The 11,063-nt window shown below is 44.1% G+C and overlaps 1 protein-coding gene across 1 annotated transcript; it reads right to left on the bottom strand.

Moving 5' to 3' along the window:
- Positions 1 to 8,264: 8,264 nt before the first annotated feature.
- Positions 8,265 to 10,221, bottom strand: LOC100283502 (nodulin-like protein). The gene is made up of 5 exons (NM_001375357.1): positions 9,919 to 10,221; positions 9,695 to 9,757; positions 9,438 to 9,554; positions 8,927 to 9,347; positions 8,265 to 8,803 (listed from the first exon to the last, which is right to left on the bottom strand). The coding sequence occupies exons 1-5, from the start codon at positions 10,095 to 10,097 to the stop codon at positions 8,450 to 8,452; spliced, it is 1,134 nt and encodes a 377-aa protein (NP_001362286.1). The 5' UTR covers positions 10,098 to 10,221; the 3' UTR covers positions 8,265 to 8,449.
- Positions 10,222 to 11,063: the final 842 nt, after the last annotated feature.

Below are 11,063 nucleotides of genomic sequence, written 5' to 3'. Positions count from 1 at the left end.
TTGGCGCGAAGTAGTCGTTGCTCTGCTGGTTCACCGGACAGTCCGGTGTACACCGGACAGCCCGGTGAATTATAGCGGAGCGAATTCCCGAGGCTGGCGAGTTCCAGAGCCGCTCTTCCTTGGGGCACCGGACACTGTCCGGTGTACACCGGACAGTCCGGTGAATTATAGCGGAGCGCCTCTGGATTTTCCCGAAGGTGAAGAGTTCAGCGTGAAGTCCGGTGGCACACCGGACAGTCCGGTGCGCCAGACCAAAGGTGCCTTCGGTTATCCTTTGCTCTCTTTATTGAACCCCATACTTGGTCTTTTTATTGGCTAAGTGTGAACCTTTGGCACCTGTATGACTTGTACACTAGAGCAAGCTAGTTAGTTCAATTATTTATGTTGGGCAATTCAACCACCAAAATCATTTAGGAAATAGGTGTAAGCCTAATTCCCTTTCAACTGCTCAACTGTGTCGCTGACAATTTCATATAGGCCCTCCCCTTTTCTGATCTTTACAACTTCAAGTCCCCGACCGAGCACTACTAGTCGAGCACCTGGTCAGAGTCACCCGGACTTATCCCTGGCGACCTATTTCGGTGGTAGCGAGTACACGGACACCCTCCCGGAGGCCACCCAAGCATACCCCTAGGGGTAATTTGGTTAGCTTGCCCCAAGCTCGTGTCTGTCCGCGACGACAGCAGAGCTGAGGCACCGGCGTGCCTGTTTCGGGTAACAGAATGTGGTAGAGTTCAGTCTATCGACTAGGAAAGTACTAGTGGCTCACCCGGGTTACGATGCTCGCACGAATTTGGACGGAGAAGGCATGGAAGAGCCGGTCGATGTGAGGGGTGTCCACGGCGGCGTTCCCGGGCGACAACACGACGTTCCCAAGACTATACTGTGGTAGCGTTCAATTGGTCAAGACCTTAAGCATCTAGAGCTCAGAGAGGTACTAAAACGAGGATCAGAGGGAGATGAACTAATTCGAGACGGTCTGGCCATAGGGAGCCTTCTCACTGCGGCGCGGGTGACCCTTTTTGTAAGGCCCAAAATTTGTATAAGAAAAAAATATAAATAATAAAATAAATATATGAAGAGATCAAATAGTAAATTCAGATATCTCAAATTATACTTGAGTGTTGAAAAATTGAGAACTGAATTTTGAAAACCAAGAATTATTTTAGAAAAGAAGTAATAGAAAAGTTTTCTATTCAACTAAATGATTAAGCATATCAATAAATGATGCACCATAAGCATTTATTTACATGAATATCTAATTTTGAAGTAACTTTTACTTCTCATTCCACATTCAAAATACTATTTTTCTAAATAGAAAGAAAACAATATGAGTGTGTCTCATATTTCAAACATTTATCAAACAAATAAATTAATTAGAATAAATAGATATCTACTTCATCATGATTGAATTTTAGTGGGTATTAAATTTGAATTATTAAACTATATCTTAGAATTGGAATTGAAATTTTGTAATGTCAAAAAGGAATAATAGGGGAAATACAATAAAGAGATGAAGATTTGGATTAAAACCTAAATTTGGATACTATAAAAGACAAGATAAAATTTATAAATATATAAGTTCACCACACTGATATGTTCAAACTGAATACTTAAAATGAGTGTAAATTCTCCAGCGAAATTTGGATTTTAAATTTTGGATTTGAAAATGAAAAGGAAAAGAAATTACAAAGAAAAGAAAATACAAAAGAAAATGGAGAAAGAAGCTGTGCGGGCCAGCTAACCTCATTTCGGCCAATTTCGCCCCCTGGCCCATTCCCGCGGCCCAGCTCGTGCCGCACTCTCGTGCTGTGTATGACGCATGGGCCCCATAGTCATCTCCCCCGCAGCCGTGCCAGCCCCTTCCCCCTCTCACAGCACTGTCATGTGGGCCCTGCTCGTCAGGAGCATCTTCCCAACAGACTTCGCCGGTCTCCCGCCGTGGATCTCGCGTGGCAAACTTGACCACCGCGCAGCCCTTTCTCCAAGCTATCCAAGCGACCGGGTTCGAGAGCGCCTCTGGGCATGTGCGCGCGCAGCCTCTGAATGCGGGACCCACGGGTCGTCTTCCACCTCCGCAAAGGTCGAATCCACGCCGCCAAATCGGCCTCCTCGCATGCGTCGGGAATCCGTTCCCAACCTCAACCCCTTGAGTCCGCGCTCAGCCATCATATTAACCCGCATCGATCCTCAGTCCCGTCCGCTTCGTCCTCGCCCTAGAATACACGCCTCGTGAGCATGCCTTTAGATATGGGAGCGCCACCATAGCCGTCTGCCGCCGCCGTCCCCGCTTAGCACTCGTGGTGCGCTCCCGGACACCTCGACGGTGGTGTGGATCGTGTCCCGGGGGAGAATCGGACGCGGGGAGCCACGTTGTGGGGGGGATTGCTCGCCGCCGAGTCATCCCTGCCGTGGAGCCACGCATCACGTCGTCGGGGTTCTCTACGCCATTATCATTGGTGAGATGTTCTTCATGAAGTTCGCATTTCCCCCACCTGTGTTTAGCACCGCTCCTCGATGAGTTTACCACAGTATGGTGGAAGGACACCTTACGCCGGCGAGGGGCCGCCGTGTTCGGTGAACAGCGCCGCCGGGTCGCGATGAGGATAGGGTTAGGCAGATCGTGTCCGTCGGTTGTGCGGTTTACGGCTCTGATTAGAAACGGAAGATACCCCTTCACGTGAATTGATCAGAGACGTTGATTCGGTGATGTGCGGTTCTAGTCCGGTCAGTGCGTGATCGCCTGGCTGCCGTGTGATTTTCTTTGGACGGCTTAGATCAGATGATAGGATGTCCCTTCGTTCGGTGTGATCCAGGCCGTTGGCGTTGGATCCAATGGTAGTGATTAGGTCGTGGGCGCGGTGAATGTGAATCGTGGATCATTGATCCAGCAGCCCAGATCGCGTACCGGTTCATTTTATGTTAAGTCTAATTTGTGTAGTTCGCGTTGGATCAGACAGCCCACAGTTGCCGATACCCCTTCGGCCCTGGCAGTCTTTTAAAAGAGGCCCTGGATTTATTGAGATTAAACCCACAGTCCCGTGCTACTATGCACTTTGTCTTGAGACTTTTGCGGGTTATCCCCTGGGTTGTCTAGATATCGTGCGCCCAGTCCAGTAAATAGAAAAATCCACGAAAAGAGAATAGAAATCTATTTTTAATATAAAAATAATGGCTAGAATTTGTTTAATCCATAGAAAATTCATACTAATTCCAGATTGAGTCATTCCCGTTCCTATAATTTTATAATATTATTGTTTAAATTTATTTCCTAATTAATCTTATATCAGATACATAAAACCTTAGGAAATTCATAACTTCCCCATTTTAACTCTGAATTGAACCGTTCGAGTTGCGTTAGTCTCGTATAAATATTTACTGCGCATTAACAACATTTATTATACCATGGCTCATTCTTTTATAATTAGATCTTTATTTAACTTATGTTGGTTAGTCTTGTTAATCTGCTTATCATTATAATTTACTAAAATATGATCTATGGTCAATTTATAACATAGATCAAAGTGAGTTAATTATTTATAAGATATTCTCTCATATGATTTATACTAACCAATTTATAATATAGTTTAATATTTTAATCACATAGATCTTCTATAAAATCATAACTCCTTAATCGTAACTTCGATCTTAGTAATTCTCGAACCCACGATCTCATAGCTTCGTGTAGATCATTATTATTTAGTTTGTTCTTATGTTTGGTGTGATGTTAATTTTATCTATATCATGTTTGTTTGTATTGCTACGACTAGCAGTGAGGTCACGAGGATTTGAAGAATCATCCTGGTACCTAGAATCTAAAGTGCCAGGCAAGTTGTGCCCTTGATCACTTTCATTTACCCAATAATGTTCTTTATTATCACTTATTCATGCATCAACTTAATTTTGATGGGACCCAATAGGTCACCCTAGACTGATTATCTTTTTACCTTGTTCACCCCTGAATCATTTGGTTAGTTTTGCTATTGCTCTATATGGTCTTGGGTTAATATTTCATTATATCCATGTTCCAATTATGTTTCTATTTTATTTATGTTCATGTCAAGATCATTAATGTTAATTGGAACATGGAGCTTAACTTGAGAAACACGTGCCACCACAAGGGTGGAATGGGACACCGTTGGCTGACTAATTAGGAAAGTTAGTGGAAGACTACCTTACCCGAAAGGGGCAAGGGCAGTAGGGGAGTTGCATGCAGGGAGGTTCTCGGGTCGATTTTGCTGCGATGGCGGTCAGACGAGTGATTCTTGCAAGTGCTCTTCCCATAAACTGTAGCAGGTTTTCGAAAACTAGTGGAACTTTGTAAAGGCCTTGTAGTGGATCCCTAGTCATTCACCTCGGTAGTGTCTAAGGGTCTAGCTAACCCTGACGACATGGGATACACGACTTGTGGGTACATGGTACAACCTCTGCAGAGTGTAAAACTGGTATACTAGTCGAGCTCACGGTCATGAGCAGCTCAGGACTCTCGCATGATTAATTTATGGAACTTAAATTCAATTTATCATTTGCATTGCATGGGATTATTTATTAATTTTGTTCTATTATTCTTATTATGTTTTGGTATTCACTTATATTTAGTAACTGCTAATAAAATTTTGACCAACTTATTAAGAGCTTTAACCCCTATTGTTGATCAGCCTTACACGTCACATGAACTCCCACCTTTGGTGAGTTCATGCCACATTATTCCCCACAACTTGTTGAGCGATGAACATATGTGAGCTCACCCTTGCTGTCTCACACCCCCCCACAGGAGAAGAACATGTGGTTCAAGAGGAGCCACACAACGAGGAGTTCAATTCGATCTAGGTGGCGTCTCCCAGTTGACTTTATGGCGCCAAGGATGGACTTTAGTTCGATCTATATTTATCTTTTATTTTGTAAGAATTCTGCTATGTAATAAGTACTCTGATGTTATTGTGACATTTATCTCTATACACTCTGTTATTATATATATTGTCTTCTTTGGCGCATGTATGAGACGCACCCGGCTTTGTCCCTTAAATTTGGGTGTGACACTTTTTGGGGAAATCCGATGAACTCGAGCTACGGTGGACGAGAGGGGTCGGCTGAGGGTGGACTGGGTTCCTAACAGAAGGGCGGAGCAAGGAGAGTACTCAATTTATACTAATCGGCCTCTAGTGTCACGAATTTAGACGAGGTTGAGTTCACAGCGGCGGCGAGATATTTCTACCGAGGCCTACCTGTCATGGCATATGGTGAAACAACGGCCTTGGGCAGTAACTATCTACACGCCATGACTCCCAGCATCGTGGTGAATCAGTCTATCGCGTGGCGTAACCGAGATAGATGGCGGCCACCACGGCGATGGCCGCTCGGCCACGTCACCGGGCAAGTGGGTACGGTGCATAGGGCTCAAGTTCACCCCCTCGACGATCTTTTCATCCCTGATGGTTATCCACACTCACTCGCGCATGCACACATCTCAACCGAAGCGCGGATCACGGCGCAAGATTGTCGGCGGCAAGGTGTAGTGAATCTGATCTTGTTCAGTGTATAACATAAGTCTGAATTTACCTCCTTGAGTTTGACTGACAGAGCAAATTTGAGAGCGAATTACTTCCAATTCCCAATAGTAACATACCCACCTGACTTCAGTAAAGTTGTTCTCCTACATATGGTCTTTAACTTTGTCACAATGATCTAGGTCTTAACTTCACTGGATTAGTCACAACTTGGCTCCAAAGTTGGACCAAAGCCACTGTCAGTCCAGGTTCAGAACATCCCCTAGAATGACAGCACTACTTCCAGGGCTTTTTACTCCAAGTTCCATGCAGTTCTTTGGCTAGATCACTTAATCAAATTTGTACTAATATAATAATTGTACAACTTTACCATAATGACTTATAGCAAACCCCTTATGGATTAAGAGATGCAAGAGCCCAAAGTTGGCTCAATAGCATTGTTTTTCAGGGTTCAAGAATTGAGGTGCTTGTGAACTTTTGCAATTTACCCCAAATTGCTCCACGAAACTTGAGAATCTTCAAATATAAAAGTTGCTTAGTTTTTGCTACTCTATCACTTTAGTTTATACACTTTTGGCAAAAAATGATTAGAATTTGAAATCATTCTCTAAGGCACTAATTAGGATTTCTGGATTCCAAAGTAGGGTTTTGGGTGTCCCAAGGTAATTTCAAGTGCTTAACCTCTCCAAATCATTATTTCTTAAATATGTCTACCAAGCTTGGCACGATCACTCCTTTGTGCTTAAAACATAAGGACACATGCTACTAGTGCTTGGAGAGATTTTCCCTACCTAGAGTTAAGGATCCCCTTACCAAATCATACCCTCAAACAAGCATCACATCACAATTTTTGCTTTCAAAATTTAGCCTAGTGAATGCATTCTAGGTATATCATACATAATGTAATGTTAGTGCATATGACGCCATGCCAAAATTTTAGTTCTCGTAACACCAGAGGTGTTACAGTTTAGGATATAAAAATAACCCCCTATAAATAGAGGGGAGTGTTGTTGTTACAGTCATCTCTTGGTTGACATTTTGTTGAGTCTTCATATTTATTTAGTGCTTCTAGTTTTCTCTCTAGGTAGACACCAGTTGAGCCGAGGGATCCGCAACGATTTTGTAATCGTCGACTGTGTTTTTGATGTGGAAGTTTAATCAGAGAAAGGGTCGCTAGTACAGCCCACAATGTTTGATCACTTGTCCATCTCAGTTTTGCATCCTTGCTGAAATTTAGAGTTGTTTTGGTATCTTGTTCTTCTTTTGACCTATCTTGTGTTTTTGTGGAAAACCCTTAATCTCTTGAGAGGATTTGGTTTGGGGATTTGTTGGTAGATGAGATATACTCCTAGGATCACTACTTACGCCATGTTGGTAAAGTTTGTGGTTGTGATCTTAGCTAATCTCGTTTTGAATTCGTTCTAGAAAACCCAACAAAAACCCCAATTATGTTCGTATTTTCAGATCTACGGGTGATTCACAATTCCGATTGAGCTTAAAATTTATGAAGATCTTGGAAACATATTTGTCCAAGTGTGTGTAAGATTTCATCTCAATCGGAGTTCGTTTGGTTCGGTTTTGCATCCGAGAACAGAACTTCGTGCTGTTGAAATCAGCACTTATTCGTGACACGGTTTTAGACCGATTAGGAGTTTTCGGTGTCCGATTTGCAATCTGTTTGTTTTGCTGGTCTCGTGTAAGTCTTAGAAACAATTTATAATCATGAGATTACTGGTTCGCTAATGTGTTTTTGGTTTGAGTGCTTACTTCATCTTAATTGAAATAAAGTGTTCATTTTCAGCGTTTGACAACAAAATTTGATTGGCTCCCATTCTGATCCTGTGGTCGCCTCACCGGTCTTTAACTGTTGTTCTTATCTATTTGAATAACTGATCTGTTGTCATCTTATGTGTACAACTCTTGGAACTCGCTGCCGGTTGATGTAATTGAGCTTTCGATGTGAAATTAAACGGTTGGCATTCACATTGTTTCGTTTTATAGTTGGGGCATAGATTTTGAATAGTTCTCTGCATGCCGTTGTCGTTTCACTTAATCCTTTTTTTACCACTGTCAATTACTTAGATCAGGTGGTTCTGATAACAAATACAGGAATTTGTTGGCGAATAACTAGCGGTAGTTTGGTTCCTTACCTGACTGTCCCATGTTCCGATATTGTTGGCACTGGAGTTGAGCGATACGAGTCTGGATCATTTTGGGTAGAGTGGCCGCTGAGCGATATGACTATGAGTCATGAGCTTCGAGATTGATTTCAACGTGTGCCCTGCTAGCCTGATGCACTCTCCTAACTTATTATGTACTCCTAACTCATTTTTGATAATTCCCTATACCAAACACGTTTTCTTTTAGTATGGTATTATCAACCTAATTATGATATACAATACGCAGCAAAATAGTTTCTATGGCACAATACAACAAATTTCTTTTATAACCATGTGGTTATTATCAATTAAATCCGTGTATTACAAGTCCAACTAACTAACAACTTACAAACTTAAATAATGTATCACATATTATTGTTTTGTGATTGTGCTGTTGAGTCGGTGTATTTATAATAATATTAAATGTTTATATCAACCTTAATATAATATTAATGTTATAGTGATTTTTTACCACGTAGATTTGTTTTATATTAATTTTTGACTATTGTGATAATGTACCGGCACATACAAGCGACGCGGCATCGATACGTCCCAGATGGGCTATGTGCTCGGCCAGTGGGCTAGCTAGCTGCTACAATTTTGGCCCAATTAGAAAAGCAATATGCATGTCCAGAAGAGAGGAGAGGACGATCGTCATCGGGCGAACAAGAGACCATCCATGTGCATCGGAGTTGGATACGCCCAGACCCACCACATAGACATTAAGACATAGGCACGTACGTAGAACCTACTCACACACATACACGCGTAGACCATTCCTCATCATCCGGACTGATGGCGCAGTGGCGATGATGGCTCCATTGCGAACTGCTCCTTGAGCTGCTTCTGGTTGTCTCCGCCTGCTGCGCTCGGCTGCTGCTGCTGCTTCTCTTCGTCGTCTTGATGCTCCTGGTGGAGGTGGTCCTTGCTCTTGCCCCAGAGGACGCTGTAGAGCCCTCCGACGAGGAGGCCGCTGCCGAGGAGGCTGCCCAGGCGCACGATCTCGCCGAGGAAGAAGGAGGAGCAGAAGATGGTGAGCAGCAGGCCCAGCGGGTTGGACATGGCCAGGAACACGGGCCCGCGCTTCTCGATGCACCACGCCTGCAGGTAGAACGACACGCCCGTCACCACCAGACCCTGCATACCACACATATATGCACGCACGCATATATTGTTAGTACATTAATTCATCGTCGTACGTTGCTTTCGATTCATCTGTCTAATACGACTGCTGCTGCTAGTGCTTAGCTAGCTACTCACGGAGTAGGCGACGGCGAGGAGGCCGACGTCGAGCTGCAGCTTCCAGGCGGCGGGGTCCCGCTCGACGGCGACGGCGAGGAGGAAGGACTGGGCGGTGCTGAGCGCGCACTGCACCAGCGTGGACAGCAGCTTGTTGGGGTACTCCTTGAGCAGCGACGCCTGCAGCACGATCCAGAGGGACCACGTCGTGTTGGACAGCAGCATCAGGAACGTGCCCTTGATCCACGTCCCCTTGCCGCCGCCGCCGCCATCGGCATGGGGATGGGGGTGCTGCTGGTGCGCCGCGAAGGCGCGGTGGTGGTTCACCGGGCTCATCGACGGCCCAGTGTACAGCGCGATGGTCAGGACCCCGGCCAGGCACAGCGCCACGCCCGCCGCCTTCGCCATGCCTGACGGGCTTCTCAGCCGAACCACTTCCAGCCTGCATGCATAATATATATGTGAATGAACATAATAGTGACATAGGTGTGCTAGCTAATGATGAGTTCCTTTTTCTGCTTTATGTATATACCTTAACAGGACTGCCAGGAAGAAGGTGACCACAGGGACAGAGTTGCTCGTTGCCGATGCCACTGTTGCAGAGGTGTACTTGAGGCTTATGTTGTACAGATTCATGCTCAATGTGTTGCTACAAAAAGTTCAAAAGGAGACACCACATACATACATGTCATATATGTATACAATATGGTGTTAACCATCAGTAGTTGTATTCAGTAACAGGAAGCTGCTGATACCACTGATTGGATGGATGTAATGTCAGTTACATACCCAAGCAATGCATAGAAGAACAGCTTCAAAAACAGCCTGAATGACATGGGTGGTGCATTCTTCCTGCGATCGAATCAATCACAGATATATCGATATCAGCAATTTCACCAAGCTATTATATATTCATCACATGGGGAAAAAAGCAATTTGCAGTTTTAATTATGCAGAGTAGACTGCTGCTGCTTATCCTTAGTCAAGTTGAGTCGGCTGTTGAGCTGTTATACCTTTCAAGCACAATGGCTATGGGGAGCAACAGCGCAGTGGCGGCCGCCTGGCGGTAGAAGATGAACACGTAGGTGCTCATGCCATGGTCGAATGCCGCCTTGGAGACGACGTACATGCCGGTGTAGATGAGCTGTATGACGACGGCAACCCCGTAGGCTTTCTTGCTGGTGGTGTCCATGGCCAGCAGGCCTCAGCTCTCTCCTACACTTGTGCAGGGAACGAGTGCCCGAGATGGTTTTATGCCTGTCTAAGTGTCTATCTAGCTAGCTAGCTGATGCAGCTACCTGCTGGCTACACTGAATAGCAAAGGAGAGGAGGGGGGCAGCCTTATATAAAGATGAAGATGCTGCATGATCTCCTCCTCTGGTTGGATGTTCCAAAGTTAGCTAGACTAGTGTGTGTGTGTATGTGTGTGTAGCTTTTTTTTTCATGTTGGCCTCCTCTGAATCACAATTTTTTCTGGTGTGTTTGGGCAAGAGTCATCTTCCTAGCTCTCTCCATCCAAGCTCCTCGTGTCTTCGGAAAGAGTTGATGTGGTCGTTTGCCTTAGCACTTTGGGTATATCTGCTGCACTTAAGAAACATGTGAATAATCCGGTTATTAGCTAGCTCGTGGATTTGTTAGTGCAAAGAGGGATGAGTATGGTAATGCGCTTTGCTTGCCCATTATTGTTACACTTTCTTTACCTTTTTCGATAAGCCACTCTACTTTCTTCCTAGATCTACCATCTGTCTGTCTCTCTGACACGGATTTTTTTTGAAGTTTGCAGAAAAAAGACATGGGCCCAAAATTATTATTGTAAAGTTTACACACCGAGTTTAATTAACATAGCCAATACCATAAATGAAAGGCAAATTAAGAATCCCATCAACCTTGACTTTGATATAGTAAGTAATAGCTGGCGATGAACTAGCTAGATGGTCTTTGAGTGTTCCTCCTATAACCGAGCCCAAAAATCTCCTTAATTTATGTTAACACGAAGAAGTTGCACATGTCATATGCGTATTTGGTTTGTAATATTTTATAGTCCGCTATTTGATCCATATATATTTGTCTGCAACGGTTGGCTCGTTCCATTTTCCACTAGTCTTGTGCACTCTTTAGGTCTAGTTCGATTATTCCAATTTCATATGAATTGAGTGTA

The sequence above is a fragment of the Zea mays genome, chromosome 6 (genome assembly GCF_902167145.1).
Source record: "Zea mays cultivar B73 chromosome 6, Zm-B73-REFERENCE-NAM-5.0, whole genome shotgun sequence".
NCBI lineage: Eukaryota > Viridiplantae > Streptophyta > Magnoliopsida > Poales > Poaceae > Zea > Zea mays.
The sequence above is the reverse complement of the archived record's forward strand: the minus strand, read 5'-3'. Positions and strand labels throughout refer to the sequence as shown.

Coding starts and splice junctions, on each gene's coding strand:
- LOC100283502 (NM_001375357.1), bottom strand. CDS start 10,097: ATGGACACCACCAGCAAGAAAGCCTACGGGGTTGCCGTCGTCATACAG. Junction 9,348..9,437: donor TTCCTGGCAGTCCTGTTAAG/GTATATACATAA, acceptor TTATGCATGCAG/GCTGGAAGTGGTTCGGCTGA. Junction 8,804..8,926: donor TCCTCGCCGTCGCCTACTCC/GTGAGTAGCTAG, acceptor TGTGGTATGCAG/GGTCTGGTGGTGACGGGCGT.